This window comes from Cryptomeria japonica, chromosome 3 (assembly GCF_030272615.1).
Source record: "Cryptomeria japonica chromosome 3, Sugi_1.0, whole genome shotgun sequence".
Classification (NCBI taxonomy): Eukaryota; Viridiplantae; Streptophyta; class Pinopsida; order Cupressales; family Cupressaceae; genus Cryptomeria; species Cryptomeria japonica.
The window spans coordinates 424,933,432-424,955,950 of NC_081407.1; the positions used below are offsets into that span (position 1 = coordinate 424,933,432).

The 22,519-nt window shown below is 40.1% G+C and overlaps 1 protein-coding gene across 4 annotated transcripts in view; it reads left to right on the forward strand.

Moving 5' to 3' along the window:
- Nucleotides 1-22,519, forward strand: part of LOC131070433 (sm-like protein LSM7) — a 72,476-nt gene that overhangs the window by 25,670 nt on the left and 24,287 nt on the right. For all 4 annotated transcript variants that reach the window (XM_058005954.1, XM_059218388.1, XM_058005958.2 and 1 more), the window contains one exon: nucleotides 7,956-8,027. In XM_058005954.1, coding sequence (XP_057861937.1) covers nucleotides 7,956-8,027 — 72 coding nt within the window. The remainder of the gene's footprint in view (nucleotides 1-7,955; nucleotides 8,028-22,519) is intronic.

A 22,519-nucleotide genomic window follows, 5' to 3' on the forward strand; every position in this document is an offset into this window, starting at 1 on the left:
TAAAAACCCTAAAGTGGGTTTAGTTACAACTACCATCTCTTTGAACAATGAGAAAATTACAACACTTTGAATTCACGTCCTTTTAGGAAAAGGACCAATGAGAAAATTAAGTTGTTACATCATATTTGATGCCTTCCACTTGTATAGTTGTTGATGAGTCAGGTTCAATGAACTTGGACATGTTGACTTGGAAGAACTTTATTATAGGAAGATGTGTAGACGCCACCTTAGCTTGCTTATCTTGTAAAGTTTCATCCTTCATCACAAAGAAGTCTTTGTATATCTAGCAACATCTCTTGATACTCAACATTATCTTCATTGCGCATTTCCAGTTTCATTCTTGGAATCCTTGACCTTGATCTTGATTAGCTTTGCATTCACCTTCATCTTTAGCTTTTCTTCATCTTAACCTTTTCATCCTTGTCGTAGTTGCATCTTTCTTTGCTACCATCTTGAATGTGTGGATCTTGTTCCTTGCTCTTGCACTTCCTTGTCATTGTAGAGCAATCCACCTTTGTCATCTTCCTTGAAGTGTCCTTTACTTCACATCATCTTTGAAATCTTTCGTCATGTTTCGATGTTGTCCTGCCATCCTTCTTCCTTGGATATCTTGATGTCTTCTCATGTTGCTGAGTCCTTCTCCTTGTTGAGTCCTCTTCATTCAACTCCATTTGTCATTGCTCTATTCCTTGCATGCAATTATTCCTGCAAAAGAGAGAAAGGGAACACACGGTGCATTATGATTGTAAATGAAATCCTTAGTTAGCTTTGAAATTCCAAGGATGAAATGCAAGAAAATGGTGGAAATTCAATTTTTTTTGCATCTTTAATTCATTTTACAACCATACTTCAAGGAGAAAAGCTGTGAAATGCATACAATCCTAAAATAAACATGACCAATTCAACAAACCCTTCTAAAACTCTGAAAATGGTATTTGAAACTTAGAAAACACTCAGATTGCTGATGAAAATAACTCAGATCAGGAAACAAATGACCGGTTTTCATTGCACAAACTCGCCTCCTTTAGCCTTCAATATTAACATCTCCCTCCCTTCACTCAATGCATGTTTGGAGTCTGATTTCCTTGCCTTGACTTCACCTCAACTTGCTCCTGAATTCGCTTATGCTCCGACCTTAAGTAGTCTGATCCAGATGCTTCTGCATCAACTTCTTTTAATTCTGGTTCTTCAATCTTTAGCACTCTTCTCTTTTATTCCATGCTTAATCTTGAAACCTGATCACCTTAATCTGCTGTTGAAGCCTCACCTTGTCTCTGTTCTGCATTAAACTGATTTTGAATTGGATTACAAAATGAAAAGTGATTTCTCCTTTATATGGCTTCATGCTATCATTTCACACTTGTCAAAGGGACAAGGTCGGCTATGCTTATGAATTTCGTTGTTTTGAAGTTGTTGTCTCACACTCACTTTGGTAGAGACTCTATCCAAGTTGGTCCTTATTTGATCCAATTTAATTTCAACTTACATGTTTTGAGAGGACCTAACCCAACTAGGCCTTTTTTGATTTCACACGTTTTCACCCTATATATTTGCATAGCGGGATTTCACCTTTAACATGCATTGCAAATTGGAAGTCAGACCTGTATATGCACTGCTGAAATGGACTTTTCACCATGTTATGCAATGTAAGGTGGAAATTACAAGGTGTGCTGCATTATAGAGTGGAAGTAAAGGGGGCTCTTGCATTTCCTAGCAGGATTTCACCTTTGTGTTGCACTGCTGGGCGGAAATCCAACCTCCTCATGTATTACAAGGCAGAACTTAGACCTCATCAAGCATTATTGTGGCTGGTTTTCAAGGTATGCTTGCATTTATGAGCGGAAATCACACCTACTCATGCATTATCCATCAAAAGTCTGACCCGGTTTTTTATTTCCAAGTGGAAATCAGAGGGTGTGGACCTGGAGAGTGGTCCTGCATTTTTGTGTGGAAATCTTAGGGAATTCTACATTTTTGGGCGGAGTTAGGACCTCGATCAACAATTTCCAGCAGAAATCAGACCCTTACATTTTTCCAAGCAAAACTTGATATTTCGTTTGCATTTTCAATCAGAATTTGACCTTATCTTGCAATTTTGGTCAGACTTGCAAGAAATTAACATTATAGTGGGGATTTGCAAGGATTTTTCAACATTCCTGGGCAGATATTGAGGTTAATCCAACAATGTGATCGGAATTTGCAAAATTTTTAACCTTTTCATTCGAGCTTGCAAGTGAATACAACATTTTGGAACAGAAATTGTCAACAACTCAACATTTTGAAGCGAAGTAAGATAGGATGCTTGCAATTCCGCTTGGAAATGCAAGTAATCCTACAAATTCAATTGGCACTTAACATATTATTTGCAATTTCACTTTCAAACTTCATTGTCACTTCGTCACTTTCACAATTTCAAGTTTGAGTTGTTATTTTCCAAATAATAACTTCATGATTTTCATTTTTGTTCCTAATGTTTATACAAGACTTGACTTCATCATTTTGTTTCTCAACCAATCCTCAGGACTTGGACAAAATGAAACCCTCATTCTAAGGCCAGAGATTTCGAAATCATTGCCAAACTAAAGCAAAATGAAGCGAAAAACACTAAGCTAAAAAGTAGAAAAGAGGGGTCCCCATTTGCAATGGGGCGTGTTTACAACACAGCAGGAACACAACCAGTTTTTGGCATATTCCAATGTTCATAACTTCTAATATTATTTTGTTGGGGTTGTGTTGTGACGTTTTCACACATCGCCCCATCGCAAATGGGGACCCCCTCTTTTTGTTTGTTTTTCGCTCGTTGTTCGCCTTCGTTTTTAGGATTTTGTTAGTCAGTCAGTTGTCTGGATTTAGGGCCAAGCCTTAGAGTTTTAAATTTTGCCTTTTCAAGCCAAAATCCAGTCGTTTTTGAGGGCTTTTGAGTTTCCTTTTCTAGAATGCAAATTTTGAATGCAATGAATTCGCCAGAATGGTCTAATTTTCAATTGGAATGTTGATGCAGAGTCTAAATTTGTCTAAGTGTTGACCGTCAATATGAATTTTTGTCTGATTGAATATTTTGACCAAATTTTGACTTTTTTGAAGTTTGATCCTGGGCATTGGAATTGATTTGTTTTCGCCTCGTGAAGTGTTAAAATGTGAAAAATCTTGTTATTTTGGCCTGTAGGAGCAAAATCGCTCCTGTCCCTCAGTGAAGGACGGGAGCTCAATTTCAAATATCTCATCATCCTTGCAGACTCCAGACAAATTTTACGTTTGAAGTGATGGAGAACGGCGAGATCTTTCCATTGAATATAAATTGAAGATTTTCATGAGCACAGAAATGCCTCCAGGAGGAAAATCGCTCCTGTCCCTCAGTGAAGGACCGGAGCTACAATTCAAATTTCGTCTTGTCCTTGCAAGATTTTGAAAGTTTAATGATTTGAGGACGTCCGAAGGAAGATACTTTGCCAAATGAATATAATTTGATATGCAAAAACGAAGGAGAATGACCTATATTGACCATATCGCTCCTGTCCCTCTCCAAGGGACCAGGGCGAGGTACCTTGTAGCTCTCGTCCCTCTCCCAGGGACCAGAGCGATTTCCTTCATTTTGCAAAATCCAGACAAAGGTCAAGGCAAGTTTACGTTCAAAAACAAGGAAAAACATGAGATAAATGCGTTGAATATAAATTGAAGATTTTGGGGACGTCTATAACAGTGCTAATTGCCTAAATCGCTCCTGTCCCTCAGTGAAGGACCGGAGCTACAAATCCAATTTTGCTTTGTCCTTGCAAGATTTTAACGTCTTGACGATGTGAGAAGGTCCAAAGAGGTACATTTTATCAAATGAATATAACTTGAAGTGCTGTCGGGGAGATCAACAGGGTAGCAAGTCCGGCTTGAGTGAGGTCCTGATCCTGAAATTTGGCTAAGTCTGGAATGTCCTGATCCTGAAATTTGACTAAGTCTGGAAACTGAAAAACCTCCAAAAACTAGATTTTGCAATATAACTCCTGGAGGTCTGAAACCACTCTCAAACATCCTGAAAGTATATATGGAATATAACTTAAAGTATAAGAAAGAAGAAACATAGAAGGAAATGTCACTTATACTTAAATGTTATATTCCATTAAAATTGTCCTGATTGAGAGTGCGAAAAGTCAAATTTCGCTCGTGTCCTTCTCCAAGGGTCCAGAGCGAAAAGCGCTCCTGTCCCTCTCCAAGGGACCAAGGCGAATCGCTCGTGTCCCTCACCAAGGGTCCAGAGCGAAAATGCTTAGTTGAGCCATTCCTGACCTTGTTTGGACGAATCGAGACATCAAAGGCATGGTGAAGGACGAAATGAGCATGATAGAACATCCAGACTTGATCAAAAACAAGGAAATGATGAAGTTTTGCCTAGAGGGTCAAATTCGCTCCTGTCCCTCACTGAAGGACCAGAGCGAAGTTCTTCATAAGGTACGATCTGGGCAAAGATCAGGCAAATTTTATGTTCGAAGGCAAGAAAGGAGGTCAATCGAACCCGTTGAAGACAAATTGAAGATTATCAAACGTCAACAAAGGACCAAAATGCTTAAGTTCGCTCCTGTCCCTCAGGAAGGGACCAGAGCGATTTTTGTTGTAGATGATTTTCTCGCCAAATTTCAACCGATCTCAAGGCATGAATGAATGAAAGGAGGCATTGCGAATCCGTTGAATATAATTTTCGAAGGTGATGAAGTGAAATGAGGCCCACAAGAGCAAAATCGCTCCTGTCCCTCAGTCAGGGACCAGGGCGATGAGGTACGTATCTTCCCACTTTTTCATTTTTGGGCGCTAAACAAACATTTTTTAAATTTATTTAAATGCTAGAAAAAAATCGATATTTAATTAAAAGCATTTAAATAGCGCATGGTATGTATTTATTAATTATTTTTTGCCTTTGTAAAAAATCGAAATTTATTAATTAAAAATAAAGGCATTTAATAATTAATTATTAATTTAATAAAAATCAAAAGGGAGCGCTTGGGTTTATTTTGTCAAGGTCGGCCTTTATTATTTATTTAAAAATCGTTTTAATTGCTATATTTTGCAAAAAGTCGGCCTAAGGTCAATATGAAGGTGAGCGCCTATAAAGGAAGGTGTTTATTTCATTTTTACATCATCATTTATCATCTCTCATATGCAACTTGGAGAAGGCAAAAGAGGAGCGAATTTCATACAAAGGAAGGGCGAAATTATCATTCAAGAAGAGGAGCGAATTCAATCAAAGGTGGTGCGAAACTACTATCCAAAGGAGAGGCGAACTTGAAGTTTCTATTTGAGCGAAGTTGCCTAGGACGTCAAAGACATATCAAAGATGGCGAAATTGCTAACTTGAAGAGGAAATCACTTGCCAAGGACATATCAAAGGTGGCGAAGTTGTCTTTTTGAAGAAGAATCACGTTGATGACCATCTTACGTCAATTTTGCCTAGGCAATTTTATTCATTTTGCATTTTAGAGTTAAGCTCTCAAGTAAGGTATGGCAAGATCTCTTGTTTTAATTTCAAATTTTGATTGTCATTGCCTTAATTTTGAAATTTTGTTTTTCCTTAGCTCAATCGTTTTTTAGGAAATGATTAATAAAGGACTTATCATTAAGTTTCCTAAATAATTGCTCTCTAATTTATGTTATGTATTGCAAAATCATGGTACTAATTTTGAAATGTTGTGTAGGCATCAAATGGAGGTCTCATCAAGGAAAATCAAGCCGGATCAAGGACGGTCTTCGCCAGGACGATCAAGCCAAGACATGGGCGACCTCTTTCAATCCAGCGTTCCAAGGCGAGGTACATCGTCATCCTGCACATCAAGGACAAAAGGAGTTAGAACAAGAGTTAATTAAAGATAGCCTCTCAACGACATCAAATTGAATATCTAGCAAGCTTCAAGTGTCAGATGAGGTGGCGTCCTAGTCATCATTTCTCCAATCAGTGAAGTCCATCTCAGCATGTCCAGATTCAATGTACTTAACTCATGGAAGGTGGCACAAACTCCGATGTACCTACCCCGGCTATCCATTGGTCGATTTTTCTAAAAGGGACATGTGTCCAAGCAATACAATTTTATCATTGGTCAAGCATTAAATGTTATGTAATGGTTGTAACAAACCCTAATTAGGGTTTTCATTGTAAAATCTTGGCCATTGATCTTGAATTGATCTAAGCCATCAAATTGTATTGTGGGCACTATATAAGCCCAGGCATTTCATTTTGTAAGGAATTTTAGATAGAATTAGAGAGAGTTGTAAATAGTTGAAAGTAGTTAGAGAGTAGAATAGGAGGACAAGGCAAGAAATTGTTGCCATTGATTGTAAACAAACTCCATTTTCATTGAAGTAATGGTGAAATATGTCGTTTTCTTGCAATTTGCATGGTTTCTTGTTGAAGTCTTCAATCTTAGATGGTAGATAATTAGATGAATGGAGGAAATGTGATTAATTGATGATGGAATTCGTATATCCATACTACTAGCAGTTTGTTGATTGCAGACTTGCCTTGCGTAGTCAACTGGAATCATTCAGCTTAAGCTCAATTTCAATTTGTCGCCTCTTCATTGATATGCATCAACTTGGATGGTATCTATGCCTGCGGTGATGATTTGAACATCATAAAGCTCCCTTAGAAGATCGCACTAGTCTTGTGTAGATGTTCCATTGATGTCAAAACAAGATCTAGTTAGAGTTTCATCAAAAGGTCAAGTCGTTGCTCCTACATTCTTAGTATTAGGATTAGATCCTCTCTTCGCCCTTATCCTTTTTCCATTTTTTTAATCTAAGTTAGTCAGAGCCTGTGTCCAGCAAAGCAGATCGGAAGTTCAATGTAAGTCCCCTTGTGATTCCAGCAAATCACATCATACCACTGGAGCTTGTCCACACGTGGAGACCCCACTAAAAGAACCTTGGAGTCTACCTAACTGATCCTTTACGCGAATCTTCAGCAGTTAGAGACTATTTTCTCAAGAGAGGATAAGATGCCTTTAGGTATTTTATTCTGTGTATGATTGTGTACAAAATACACGTCAACAGGTTGTTCTCAAGTATATAATGTTTTCCAGTACTAACATGAATCATAGTTGAGCTTTGGGTTTGAAAACATATTTATTCCAATATAAAGGATAAGGAATATTTTATATATCGTGGGACAGGGCTGTCTTCCCATCCTAGAGTAGTATCTTAACTTATATTGGAGTCAAGTGCTTTATTGTCCAGATATTTGAAGGTGGCAGCTTCTAATTTGTGATTCCATTTTTTATTTGGCCACACTAGGATATAAAAACATATCTCCCCCTGCACCCGCACCCCCCCCTCTTGTCTGTGTGTCTACTTTTACTGGTGAGCTAAATCTCTGGTTAATTAAAAAATCTCTGATTAATTGGGATTTTTATACTATTGTCACACATTAAAAAGGAAGAAGAAAATATGACAAATCAACAATTTGTTTTTTAAAAAAATTTCAAATTTGTCCTCTTGCTCATTTTTCCGTATTAAATCATTAATCTTTCTGGGATTGTTGTTGATTGTTTGTCACTGATAAGTTATTGCTAACATGTTTTACTATTGCGTCCCCATTATTAGCTGTGGGAATTTCCATATTCTTGATTCATTTTGAGTTTGATGACCATAAAATGAGTATTGTCAAAGAATGTTATTGTTGAGTGCTAACATCATATATCTTTGTTCTCTACTCACAGCTGTATAAAAAATCCATTGTAGTTGTGCATGTTTGTTCATATTCTATAGACATCAATTTTGAAATGATAAGAAATCCCTTGCCCTAAATTATTTTTTAATTTTTTAAAGTTTAAACAGCTGTAAGAAACTTTGATTTTAGGCATGGATGCAAACTGGTAGAAGATACAGGATTGTCTCATCAATGAGATAATATCTTTTAAATAAGCTTGCTGCATAGTCAGGTTGCACATAGCTAATAGATGTTTCAATCTAAATTTCAGTGACAGGTACCCTGAAAGGCTATGATCAACTACTAAATCTTGTGCTTGATGAAGCAGTTGAATTTCTCAGAGGTACTCTTTCATAATGCTTATTTGTGGTTTCTCTGTTTATACTGCTAAGATTATTACAGGGATCTTTTATGTGCAACACTTTTCGGTGTAATCTCTGTTCTATTTTGTGTTCTGGTTAGCTAGAACAAGTTAATGGTCATTGCTACTGAATTAAATGTGGTAAAGGGTACTCTTTTAACTGTACTGATTTTTCCCTAGCTGAAAGCCTTTAGCTGCTAACATTAACTTATTCTTGTCAGTGGATCCATCTATGCCATAGTTATTTAATGATAATAGATCCAATTTTCCTTATAATTCATTTTGTATACAGACTTGGAAGTTGAAACCAATAGCATTATTGTCTTCAGGTCAATTGACTAGTTTGCAGGTGTGGTAATTCATTGTAATAATTTATTCTTCTTGAATTCCATATGTATTTCAAGCTCATGCGGCTCCCGATATAGGTGAACTATTCCTTCCCTCAGTTTTCTTTTTCCTCTTGTAGATCTATGTTCTTTAGTTTGTCTTTTTTGTTTCTGAGTTTGCTGTGTGCAGCCACAAGCTGATAATTTACCTTTTTTTATCAATATATGTTATGTTTGGCTTTAAAAATTGCTTTTGTAAGTCTTATGAACATTATTTTTCATGCTTCTAACATAACATTTCTTGTTACTCTCGTGTAAGATTTATCCATGTGCACACAGTATTGTAAGGTTTATGATACAAGGTATAAGGTAAAAGTAGTGTTTTAGGTTTCTTCCAAGCGAGACACCAAATTGGCGTATGAGACACCCTTGTAGAAGCCCACAAAGGGATAGTTCTATCAATTAACCTAACTTATTGCCCATCATGTACAACTTTAACCTTCCTCTATATTCAAACATGTTACCACTTCTATATAGGGCACATGCCTTTACTCAAAGGGTTCTAATTCATGAACAACTTGAGTTAGCCTAATGTGAAGGCTTGTGTACTTTGAAGTGGAGGTCACAAGTTTGAATCTAGAGTTGGCTAGGGTTGCAGTCCTCATTTGAACAAATATACAAGGTAAATGGAAAAACTATTCCCTTCTGGAATGCTTGCATAAGGGGCTCTCATACAAGCAAATTACAAAACTACCTAATACTTATAACTTATTACTGTCACACTTGCAGAAATAAAGGCTCTGAACCATGATGTTCAATCTTGAAACTTTTCGAGAATTTGCCATCCTGCAATCTTAACTACTTTTATATGATTTTGACAGTTCAAAATGCACTTTACCTGAAATGTTTTCTATTACATTAATTATTAATCTTTGGGCAAGTTTTTGAAATGAACTAAACCTTATTCTATGTTTGGAATAAGTTGTATATTCTGAGCAATGATACTCTGGCCTAATCAATTTATTGTTTGTTGGCCTGGTCCATGTCTGTACTGCGCCATCTTATTTGAACTTTAGACTTTAAACCATATGCTATTGTACATGTTAACTAGAATTCCTTTTCATTTATCCAAGCTAAGTAATGAATGGTTATGAGGTTGTGTAAGCCTATATTGTGTGCATTGGAGGCACAAAAGTACAAATTATATCTTTTGTATGTTCCACCAAGTTTCCAGGATTGTGACAATTGGGGATGTGGGGAAGGATTTTTTGGGAGGCCATTTTGTAGGGGACAGCTATAATAATTAAACCAATAGGGAAAATTCAAAATTTAGCGAGATTCAAATATTCATATGATCACATTGATAAGGCATTTATCAGATACATTATAGAACCTTATTACATAGTATTAGAGCTGAATTGAGATTTTACATGATGGTCAACATGAAGTAACAAATAGATTTTATTGCTTTTAACCAAGCTCCAAGAGTCATCCAAACCTTTTAAATTTTCTTAGTAAAAAAAGCATTGGTATCTCAATAAGGGCTTCCCAGTTAGTTCTAATTCACTACATGTCACAGTTATTGGCCCCAATGAATGAATTGGGACATATTCATGAGTAGGGTCCAGCTGATAGGATTTGAAGTTGGGGAAAGCCTTTAAATGGGCCTTAGGCAATAACATTTTGGAATTTTTATTTCCTTTTCCAATTAGAAAATGTTTCCTCCATCATCGTATCATCCATCTAAGAGTTAGAAATTTTGATGGAAGCAACAAGATAGGTGTTTATGAGTAAGATAATCTTTCCATGGCTCTTGTCGTGCCTTCTTAATGCGATACCAACTATTCTTGAGGAATAGACCATGTTATGCTTGTTGAGTGTAGAGTTCATCTTGTGTTTTATCAACATACATATTGCTAAGATCAATTAAGAATTAGACTCCATAATGATAGATGGTAGTGAAAGCATATGTTAAAAATTAACTTGGGAACCCTTAATTGAGTCTGATGCTTTTGTTTTTATATTTTACTAAGTGTTTTTAAGTGGGGATGGTAGTGGGAAAGCATATGTTAAAAATTAATTGCAAATCCTTTTTTGAGAGTTTAATAAATTTATTTTTTATTTTTCTGGGAGTGTTTTTAGTTGGGGATGGCAAAAATTGCTGTATTTCTAGAACATTGCTGAAACAGTTCTGCACAAAATTAAGGGACAGGGGATGGCGGGGCAATGTTTCTGAGGCGTCCGTGTGTCCTTGGAATGTCCCTGGTATGGCGTTGCCTCCAAAATGGCAGGGGATATGCCCCTATGCATCATATTATCTTTCTAATATTAAGGCCACACAAACAACTTATATATTGTGTCCTTGGTTTTTTGTTGTTTTTGTTTTGAGTAGGGAGTTTTTTGCGACATCTTTTTCTAAGCTTTGCATTTTGTTAAATACCTCCTTAACTAAATGATAGCTAATCAACAAGAGTTATATTCTACCTTACATGGGGATGCGTCTTCTGCCCCAATCACCCATCCTGGTCCCCTACCTGTTTCTAGGACAAGGGGACACAAGGGGGACACCCCCTTGCTGTCCCCGAATCTGCAAAAACCTTTTGAAACTCCCGGGGATGTTTCCTGGCAGTTGGGGACATCTTGCTGCCCCTGGGCTGGGACAGCGAGGAGGACGTTGGAAACATCCCTCGCTGTCCCCCGCGCTTGGGAACACTCCCAGGCATAAGAAACTTTAAAAAACACTTTTTAATATTTTTTTTCTGCATTCTTACTGACGTGGAGTGCCCACAATTAGAAAATCAACCCTAAAATGCCTAAACACTTAAAACCAAAAGAAAGCATTAACCCAACCACCATTTTTCGCTTTCATTTTCTCAGGTTTTGCTCCTTGTTGTGAGAGTTTGCTTGTTGGAGAAGAGATTTGCATGCTCTAGAGGAGAGATTGGACTGATTAGAGGAGATCTTGGACTGATTTTTGTTTTGCTGCAAGTCTGAAACAAGTTCCTAGCTTCAAGTTTCAAGCTACAACCAAGGTATGTTAATTAAAAAATTCTAAGTTTTTAGCTTGCTAGTGAGTTTGTAGATTGAAAATACTTTCATTCATTTGTTTTCAGACTTTCAACCATAAACAAAATCATACAAAATGAGCAGCAACAGCAGTGACAGTGAAGAGGGTAGTGAGACTGAAAATGAAGTGACAATGTCAATAGGCTCTTCTTCTACTTTTGAAAATCCAACCTCAGGCTCTGTTGCACAAGACCGTTTTGCATGCCCTACACCCCCTCTTCAAAAGTTTGCAAAAGGTCCTTTCAACGGCAAGAAACTTTTGCTTCAGTTTGCCACAAATGTGACCACCAACAAGGGCAAAAATACATGGGGGCAGCAAGAAGTGGCTTTGTCATGTTTGCAAGACTCATTACCATGGGAGTTATACTAGGGTTACAGGTCATCTAGTGGGTGAGAGTGAAAAAGGTGTTAGAGTTTGTGAGGTAATAACATTGGAACAGCCGATTGAAATGGCAAAATTGGCTAGAATAAGTGAGGACAAAATCATTACAATTCACAATAAGAAATGGCCATCTATTGATTTGCATGTCTCTTCCAATGTATCAGTTGGAGAGAGTGGTGATAGAGGGAAGAGGAAAGCAAGTGAGAAAACTTCAGTGATGGGGTTAATGAATGTGCAAAAAAGTGAGCTAGCTGATGATGTAGTGGCCAAATTCTTTTATGCACATGCTTGTCCATTTCATTTGGGAAGGTCACTTTATTATAAAACTATGGTGTGAGATATATTGACAGTTGGACCTTCTTATGCCCCTCCCCCCCCTCTTGGAGAACATGGATTGCATTCATCCCTCCTTGACAAACAATATCCAAAAGCTACCATGATGATGGGGTAGATGAGACAAACATGGATTAGGATTGGCTGTTCCATTGTCATGGATGGGTGGACTGATATTCGACATAGGCCACTCATTAATGTTATTGTTACATACCCTGCTGGTTCATATGTTCTTCGAGCTATTGATTGTTCTGGAAAAGTTAATGATGCTGATTTCCAGTTTGGCATTTTGAGGGAGGCCATAGAGGAGGTTGGGCCTTCTAATGTTGTGCAGGTTGTGACAGACTCAGCTCATCTTTGTAAGAGTGCTTACAAACATATTTTTTGGATCCATGTGTACATGCTTTGAAAGACATTAGCAAAATAGATTGGGTTACAACAGCGATGGCAGAGGCTAGAGACATACAAATGTTTGTAAGTAACCATCATACTTCACTTGCACTATTCTAGTCTTATTAAAAGAAAATATTCCTCAAACCAGTTGAGACTAGATATGCTAGCTATTTTATTTTGTTGGAGAGGATGTTGGAGGTGCAAGATGCTCTACAATCCATGGTTGTTTGTCCAAACTGAAAAAGGTGGCCTCAATCAAAGATAGATGAAGGGAAGGCAGTGAGAGATATAGTACTTGATGAGTCTTAGTGGGCCAATATCAAGTAAGAAATCTGAAAACTTAATTTTTTTTGAAATATTTACAATTTGTTTTGCACTTTTTATTTTAAAGTTTTAATTTTTAAATGTTGATTGGAGGTATATTTGCTCTATCATATCACTAGCTGTGGGGGCAATCCAGTATGCAGATACAAATTCTCCTAGCCTAGGAGAGATCTATGAGACTTTTGATAGCATGCTTGATCAAATGAAGCAAGCCATTTGTCAAACGGATCTTGAATTGCAATTCTATGAGTATATTAGGCCTATTGTCACAAAGAGGTGAAACGCAATGAACACCCCTCTTTATATACTTGCCTATGCTCTTAATCTGAAGTGGCATGCCCCTAGACCTGGCCGAGTTCTTCCTTCTGAGGATGAAGAGGTGATAGAAGGGCTTACCGCTTCCCTTACCAAAATGTATAGCAATGACTAGGCAACCACTCTTTTGGTGTTTTCCATCTAGTAGTCAGAATAGAGACAATTTCAAAACTTCACTGCATTCACCGTTCTGAGCCAGATGGCCAATTAACAAGAATCCCAAAAATGAAGGAATTCTTCTGCACTTTTGGGCTTTGCAAAACCCAGGTGGGTAAACCTATAGGGTATTCATGGAAGTAACACAATTCTTTCAAAATCTGCCCTCATAAACAGATGACTCCCATAATTTTGAACCAATATATATATATATATATATATGTATGACTGTCCAACAACATCATTCCATTTCCATGCTATATTGGCCTCTGACAAAACAAGAGCAGAAACATAAAAAAAGAAAGCAAAAGAAAGATTTAATGACTTTTAAGTTCAAATGTCTGAGAAATCATAACAGAGAGCAGATCAGTGCCTATCCCGGGCTACAAAGTCAATTTCCTCGAATTCCAACAGCTCCACAATCACTCATGAATACAAATGCCTTACACTCATACCCAACAATTTATCACATGAATCAAATCATACTTGAAGGATCGCTGCCATTTTACCACCTTCTGCGATACCTAGCAGGAATTTAATCTTCTCCTTGAAAAGAACCCTAACTAAGTAAATGCACAGTCACATATGACTGTGAAGACAATACCCATTTATCCTTAACAAACATGAATCATAAGAAGCAATAAGATGCCCAAAGAGACGAAACATGATATGATTTTCATTAATTCAAAGTTGTGAAAACATAATCCAGTAAACATGAAAACTCTGTACTTAGAAGTTAGAACAAAAACTTTGAATGTCTGTCAATTATGAAAATCCCAGAACCCTTTGTCAATTAGCCCTGATTTCCTTTTATGGAACAAGGAGCAAAACAAGCTTTAGGCTAATGACAGGTGTCAAAATTACATTGCCTCTCTTATGAGAATATGCCACAACATCTTTATGAATTCAAAACAAAAATGCCATGCCTCAATAGAACAAAATTCGGCTTTCAACAGAATGTGCAACTGCCTGCCCTAAGTAATCTTCGATCTTAACCAGAAGCCAGCTCCTCAAACGTCCTTAATTGAGCAATGCTTCTCATGCTAGTTGTGCACTGCAAAACCGGTTGGCCACTCAACATTTCTGATCAGCTGCACACGGTTAGGGGCTTCGTTACACTTATCATCAATAATAACCCTAACACCTATGACAAACTTGGAGTAGGCTGTTTCAGTTGCAATTAATTTGTCTATAGCAGAATAATATACAGTTTTATTTATATAATCATTTTCCATTACTTTCTGAATAGCAATATTTATTATTTCCTCACATTCCTTCTTTCATTCGTCAAAGTATTTTAGTTCTGAATTCTGATTATGGAGGGAAAGAATAGTCCAATGCTTCAAGTCATTAAAGCTCTGTATTCTCTCCCTAATTGCACCATCTTTATCCTCTAAAAAATGAATCTTAGTAACCAATAATCTATATGCTCTGCAAAAATCTGATAATTGTTGAATTTGTGCCCTAGATCAGTAATCAGATTTGTAACATTTAATTATGCCCTAGTTTATTAATCAGATTTGTAACATTTGATTATGCCCTAGTTTATTAATCAGATTTGTAATTTAGTAAACTATAATCAAGTAAACTCAAGAATGAAACAAGGAACCAAGAGACAAACACAAATACCCTGGGAAAACCTCCAAGGAGGAAAAACCCAACATTAAAGACCCATAGGTTAGATTATGTATTCACTCTTATTGCACAAATACAATTCTTAGCTTGCTTTTCTGAATCTGATCTTTATATATCAAATCTGCCCTTTTGCATGTTTCAAGACTGCACCAAAATGCCCTATATCCTCTTGAATAAGTTCGCCCAATCCTTGGACAAGTTCGCACAATCCTTGGATAAGTTCGCACAGCCTTCTTTAGTGATTTCGCACCTCTTGTTTGCAGAGCTAATTCGCTGTTTTCATGGATGACTGAATTGTGTTTGTAATTGCAATTTAACCTTTATTTATATGGGTCTTTAACCCATATATCCTAGGTCGGCTTTAGTCCCTTTTGGCGCCAATTTGTGGCGTGTTGCATTTAGTGTGGCGTGGAGGATGGGGCCGGACTTGTCTTGGGGGCACGCTACCCCTTTAAGATAGGATCCAGTCCTAAATGGGTTCGGGTGTTGCCTTAATGCAATCCGAACCCATCTTCCCTAGTTATAAACAACAATAATGACTATGGTGGCTTGGACATATATTGAACTACAACACTCAAATCTCTAATCTTTGGTCCTAAAGCTTTCCACCCTTCAAAGATCTCCTTTAAATCAGCCAAGAACTTAGAACACTGCACAACTCCCTCAGAAAGAATACAAAAAGACTTATAAACATCCTCAATTTTGTTTAAAATTGCTCTCAACAAATGTGACAAGGTCCCCTTAATCATCGTTAACACCCTATCTTTCACCATTGATTCCATTGCTACCATTTGCTGATCTTTAACCTGTATTTGCTGTTGAAGCTCAATTATCTTTTGTTCTAAGGCTTGCACCTGTTCGCACTTTTTGATGATTCTCCTTGTATAAGCATAGGAGGAAATGCCATTGTCTTCTCCTCCAATTTCTTCTTGAGCCGAACATTCTCCATGCTCATCTTAGTATAATTCTGATGCATTTCTATCCTTTCTTGCAAATAAGTTAAACTCTCCTTCTCCTGCAATTTGACTGCATCCTAGGCAAACATAGCAGAATGCATTGACAAGGTTGTTGCTTCTACTGCTGAGGTGTCCCTCAATGTCCTTATAATGGCACCATCCCCCGTTCTCTCTTCTACGCCAATCAAAACTTGGGGCTTGTTTGTACGCAGAGCCTTTGCCCACTGTGCTAATGCTTGGATAGTAGGATGATAACCAAATCTAGTATAACCTTCTTTCTCAAACTCTGCAACGAACATGGGATCCTGTTGCTGTCTTATTTGATCCAATAAAAACATAGTTTCCAAATTCCAACCTGGTATAAGTAACATCCCACTATCCTTAGCCACCTGTCTAGCCTCTTCCGGGGTGACATGATCTAGATTAAGATCCTCATAAGACTGGATCTCAAGAACTCCCTCCGGTGGTCCTACCACTTGTAACCACAAAGCCTTAAACTCAAATGTTTTAACAAAATCATCATCTGAAATAAACATATGAGCAGCAATTGCTCGCTCATCTTCACACTTTTCAAGTGGATTGGGCTGGCCAAATACACTCCTACTGTGAGGTTCCTCCACCACTGGTACATCCCTTGGAGGTGAAGTAAGGACTTGCTCAACTTCTTCATCATGGGATCGACTTTCAACTTGGCCTTCCGCAACTTCCTCTTGTTGCTCTAGTGGTATTCTCTGCCGCTTTGAAACATATTGTGGAACATACTCTCCTGTCTGCTCATGTGCCATGTCAGCCTCAAGATTGTAGGTTTCGGAAAAAATGGATTCAAAATTATCAAACATCTTCTCAATCCTTGCCACTGGCCTAATCTCTTTGGAAAAGAATCCTTGGAAATTAGAGAACTTAGCCCTTGCCTCATTCTCCAACTTCATAAGAATTGCCCACTTCTTTCTCCTTTGGAGGACTTGTTCTATAGTAAGGCAATTTCTTATCACATCTTTATTCAAATCTAAGTCATGACTGAATGGCCCTCTCTTGATTTTAGCCCTAAGCCATTCCATAAATCCTTCAGGGTCAAAGTTCCTTCTCTTAGCATATCTCAATGCATATCTTGTTTGGCAGATAATTTTGCAATCTATCAACAACCTTGCTTCCTATGGCAAGTTCACCAAACTATGTGGATTGGGGAATTAATGAGCCTTTCCTTTGTTCTGCCAAATGCAGCTTTTGAGTCCATAACATTTGCCACATAAATTCAAAGAAAGCTAATCTATAGGAAACATAAATGGGCAATTGATGAGGGGGCTGAGGACATCCATAAACCCTTATTATTGAATGATCTGAAAAGAGAAAAACATCTGCAAAGTTAAACCTCCCCTGCTCATCCATTCGATTTTGCTTTGGTCTCAAGAAGTCTATCACCTTGGCTAGAATTTTGTCCATTATCACCCCTAGCCATGACATAATCTTCATAACAAAATGCTGATGGTATGTCACATAATCAGTGTTATCGGGAAAAAGTGTATAGTTTAGTAATGTTAATTATTGATAGTTAGTTAGCCGACGGGTAGGTAGTTGGAGTCGCGACGGTTGTGTCGCACCCCTTCGGCTGTCATATATTGTACCACCTCCGGGTGTTGGAGGACATGTAATATTGACGAAAGATTATAATATGAACATCCTTTGACATTAATGGCAAGCTTATCCTGGTACTTCTTTTGTATTTGCATTGTGCATTGCTGTTCAGTTTCTGTATTCTTCCTGTTTACCCAGTGAGGTAAACATTTGGCGCCGTTGCCGACACGAATTCGGGAACAGGAGACACGGATGGCGCACAGACACAATGGGCCTACCCGTTGGTGAGGTGAACCCGGAGGTCGACGATGCCCAAACGGAACTCTACGTAGGAGAAGACACCGCGACGAGAGAATTTTCAATTCTACTCCAAGTAGCCATTCAGACCTACGTGCGACGAGAGGCGGCGGAGGCGCAAGTCCCACTAAGTGCCGTGTGGACAGCGTTGGAAGTGAGTCCGGAGGTAAATCGGTTGATGAACCATCTCCCCCGATTGCTAGCACAAGCATCGTTGGCACAACAAGCTCGCGTGGAGGAAATTGCCCGGGAGGAGCGACGCCAAGAAATTTTGCAACAGTACGAGGAACGGGAAGCAGAACGAGATGGCGCCAGGTCAGGGGCATTTGAACCGTGAGCCATACGGGACGGAATAAAGAACACTTATTGTAATAATTATGTCATATTGTTGGCATAAACTTGTCTTCCACATTATGAATGAATAAAAGTGTTCTACTTTTTATGTCATTAAGTATATAGAAAGCGGTCTGGGAATTAATGCCCAATACACTGAATAAAGACAAAAATAAGCAACAATATATAGATGAACGTGCAATAGCCCAACGTGCCTTGATCCTTGAACAGCAAGCGGAAAGGCGACAGAGGTATAAGCGAAGAGAGGAGGAATGCTCCGAAGGGGACGGTGAGGCCAGCGGCCACCCGCGGAGTCGGGAGGAGTTACTTGCGGAAACCCGCCGTAGGATAGAGTGTACCAAAACTCAGTTGAGGGATTGAGGGACTTGCCACACACACCAGAGGCTAGGAAAACTCCAAGGAGTGGGGAGGAGGCAGAAGAGGGAGAAGACACCGGGGCTGCCAGGAGTGTCGGAGGGACACCGGGGCACGGCGGTCAAGCACCCCTTATAGGATCTGACCCATCCGGAGTAGGACAACAGCCACCAGTAGTAAAAAGGCAAGGTATGGCACAAAAACAAAAACTTCCAAAGTTCCATGGGGATGGGAAAGAAGACCCTGTCCGCCACTGTCGCACTTGTGAAACAATTTGGGGAGCGAATGGTGTTACCGATGAGGACGAGTGGGTAACACAGTTTCTTGCAACCCTGAGGGGCGTAGCCATCGACTGGTTTTCGGATACGGATAAGGCTAAAATTAGCACATGGGCAGACTTGAAGAAGGAATTTCAAGCAGAGTTTCGTCTCCTAAGAGACGATAATGAGATCGTAGCCGAAATCTACGGCACGAAACAGAGAAAGGACGAGACTGTTCGAACCTACTGCCGGCGGCTCAAAGAGCTGCTAGGAAATATGGAGAACCAGCCGACAGACGGACTGAAAAAACGGTGGTTCGTGGAAGGTCTAAAGAAATCCCTTAGACGAAAAATGAAGATAGTACCTCCTCCTTCATATTCCGACGCCTATAACAGGGCAATGGATTTAGAAAGTGAACAGAAGACGTCCAAGAAGAAGAAAAATAAATCCTCGTCGGAGGATGATTCCTCTTCTGACAAAAGTGATAGCAGTGATGACGACTCTAATCGGAAGGTACGGGCTCTCCAGAAAGATATGGAGCGAATGATGAGAGAGATAAAGACGACCAAAGGAAGCACAAGCAAGGGCGACGAAGGGGAGTTATGGTGCACGGACTGCCGTACCGACGGACACACCAAGGGGTCTTGTCCGAAAAAAGCATTTTGTGATATTTGCCAGATTGCCGGACACCTTACCAAGGAGTGTCCGTACAATATGAGGACCCGTAACCAACAGGTTCTCTTTATAGAACCATCTGCGTCAGCCGGCACGTCCCAGCGTGCGAGCAACAACGCCTCGTCTGGCGGCTATCGAAACAACAGGCGAGGAAGAGGTAATAATAACAATACGAATAATAGAAGCCGAATCCAATACGACGCTAAAGGGCGGCCGATGATACAATGCCGAGCTTGCAATCACTGGGGGCATTTCGCCAGAGACTGTACAGTGGAGGAAGCACCACAAAAACTTTGCAAGTGGTGCGGTCCGGGGGACCATGATGATGGCAATTGTCCCAAATCTGGCGTGAACCTGTTGAATGTAGAAACGGAGGATGTACTCGCCATAACAAGGTCCAAGACGAAAGCAGCCACTTATCCAGATCCCCACACGGAAAAACGAAAGGCACTGGAGGCACGAGCGGAACTGGAGAAGGAGATGTCAATGAGCAAGGATGCACATGGGCTTGCAGGTACTTCTCGCTCTGAAGGAGAAACAAACATTATAAACCAACTGTTACAGGTCGAAATACCCGTCAAAATGAAGGACCTCCTGGAAAGTATGCCGCACTTGCGAGCGACATTGTTGCAATCTGCAATAATAACCCCAGTAGGCCAACCAATACATGGCAAGGACAACCTTGGCGAGACAGCGGCAGACCCATTAACCCTGACGATCAATAATGGTAGACACCCAGCAGTGGTGGAAATGGGTATATTGGGCACCATCCTGACCGACACAATTGTCGACGGCGGGTCGGGAGTAAATGTCTTGCCAGAGGAAACATGGAAAAAATTGGGTAAACCTACTCTCTGGCCGTCCACCTTTAATTTATTGGGAGCAGACCAACACGGCATCAAGCCGCTTGGCACACTCATGGCGCAACCAGTGACGATCGGAACACAGCCGTTCGTCTTGAATTTTGTGGTCATCCCATTGAAGAAGAAGGGGTATGATGCCATCCTCGGCAGAGGCTGGTTGGTGGCGGCCAAAGCAAACCACAATTGGAAGAAGAACACCTTGTCCATGGAAAAGGCTGGCAGAAGGTATACCATTGACCTCAAAACTCAACTGGTCAGTGAAGAGTTGGCGTCAGAGTCAGAGTCCGACGGAGACAACGATACCGACGAAGGAAAAGATGGCAGGGAACCAGATGACGAAGGCATCTTAGGAATTCAAGCTTGTTCTGAGGATGAGACGGATTCTTTGAGAGGGCTCTTCCATTGGCAAATGGAAGACTATGAATTATTGTACGGGTGCAATATGTTGGGGATTGAAGGACCTGACATGAACGAGTTTCCGCCAGAATACGGACAATACAAGGAAGGGGATGTCCCTATGGATGACGCACCAGCGCACCAGTTTGACAAAAGTAAGCCCATAAGGTACGAAGAATCCGCACTTCAAGTTACAAACCTTGGAGAAACTTCAGAACAGAAAAATATTCTGGTCGGCGACGACTGGAATCCGGTCTTAAAGACGGCGGCGTTCAAAATCTTCACAGAATACAAAGATGTGTTCGCTTGGACGTATAAGGACCTCAGGGGGGTACCACAAGAACTTTGTGTACATCGGATCCCTCTGGTTCCCGGAGCCATGCCCGTACGGAAGAGGCCATACAGGATGAACAAAAATTATGCGGCCAGGGTAAATAACGAAATTGACCGCATGCTTGAAGTAGGGATTATCTTCAAGGTCCAGATGAGTGAATGGGTATCACCCATTGTGATATCCTTGAAAAAGGAGGCCGATCAGATAAGAATCTGTGTAGACTTCAGGTGTTTGAATGCTGTCACAATTAAAGATCCATTTCCCATACCATTCACAGACACCATCCTCGAGGAAGTCGCGGGTCACGAAATTTATTCATTTATGGATGGATTCTTCGGATATAATCAAATTTCCATTGCAGAGGAGGACAAATTAAAGACCACCTTTATCGTAGAAGATGGCATCTATGCATACAACCGGATGCCATTCGGGTTGTGCAACGCGCCAGCTACCTTTCAACGGATAATCCTCCATATCTTCGATAAAATGTTCGTGGGAAACTTCAAAGCATTCTTGGATGATTGGTCCATTTACAGCACGGAGGAGGCACATCTGGCCGCACTTGGCGAATGCATGGAGAGATGCCGACGAGCCCGCCTCACCCTAAATCCCAAGAAATGCAGATTCATGGTGCCTCAGGGCAAGTTACTAGGGCACATCGTCTGCAAGGCTGGACTGAAGACGGACCCTGACAAAGTACGGGTCATTGTGGAGATGGAAGCGCCCGACGATGTCACTGGCGTCAAGTCATTTCTTGGACACATCGGGTATTATAGGCGGTTTATTAAGAACTTTGCCCAAGTATCATACCCACTTGATAGGCTGACACGAAGGGGGGAGCCGTACATCTGGGGGACGGCCCAAGAAGAGGCTTTTCAAGAGTTAAAGTCACGGTTGGTGGGTGCGCCAATCTTGACATACCCGGACTGGGACAAAGAGTTCCATGTACATGTCGACGCATCCAACTTCGCCATAGGGGCCACCCTGGCACAGGTCGGCAACCACGGGCTGGACCACATAGTATATTTTGCAAGTCGACTCTTGTCAAACGCGGAGAGGAACTACAGCACGACGGAGAGAGAAGCCCTCGGCATGGTATACACCGTCCAAAAATTCCGACATTACCTATTGGCGACACCATTCACATTTTATGTGGATCACCAGGCGTTGATGTATTTGGTGAACAAGCCAATCATCCAGGAGCGGATTAGTCGATGGCTGTTGCTGTTACAAGAATTTACGTTCAACATCATTGTCAGACTTGGCAGGAGCCATGTCATAGCCGACCAGCTATCACGGATCAAGTCTGGAGAGCCGGCCGAAGGCGTTAGCGAGGATTTTCCGGACGCCCATCTTTTCCGCATTGCCATCCTTCCTCATTGGTACACGAGTGTGGGTGAATACTTGTCAACGTCAAAATTTCCTAAGGAAATGTTAGTAGGCGAAAGACGGAAACTTGTATTAAGAAGCCGAACATTCCAAC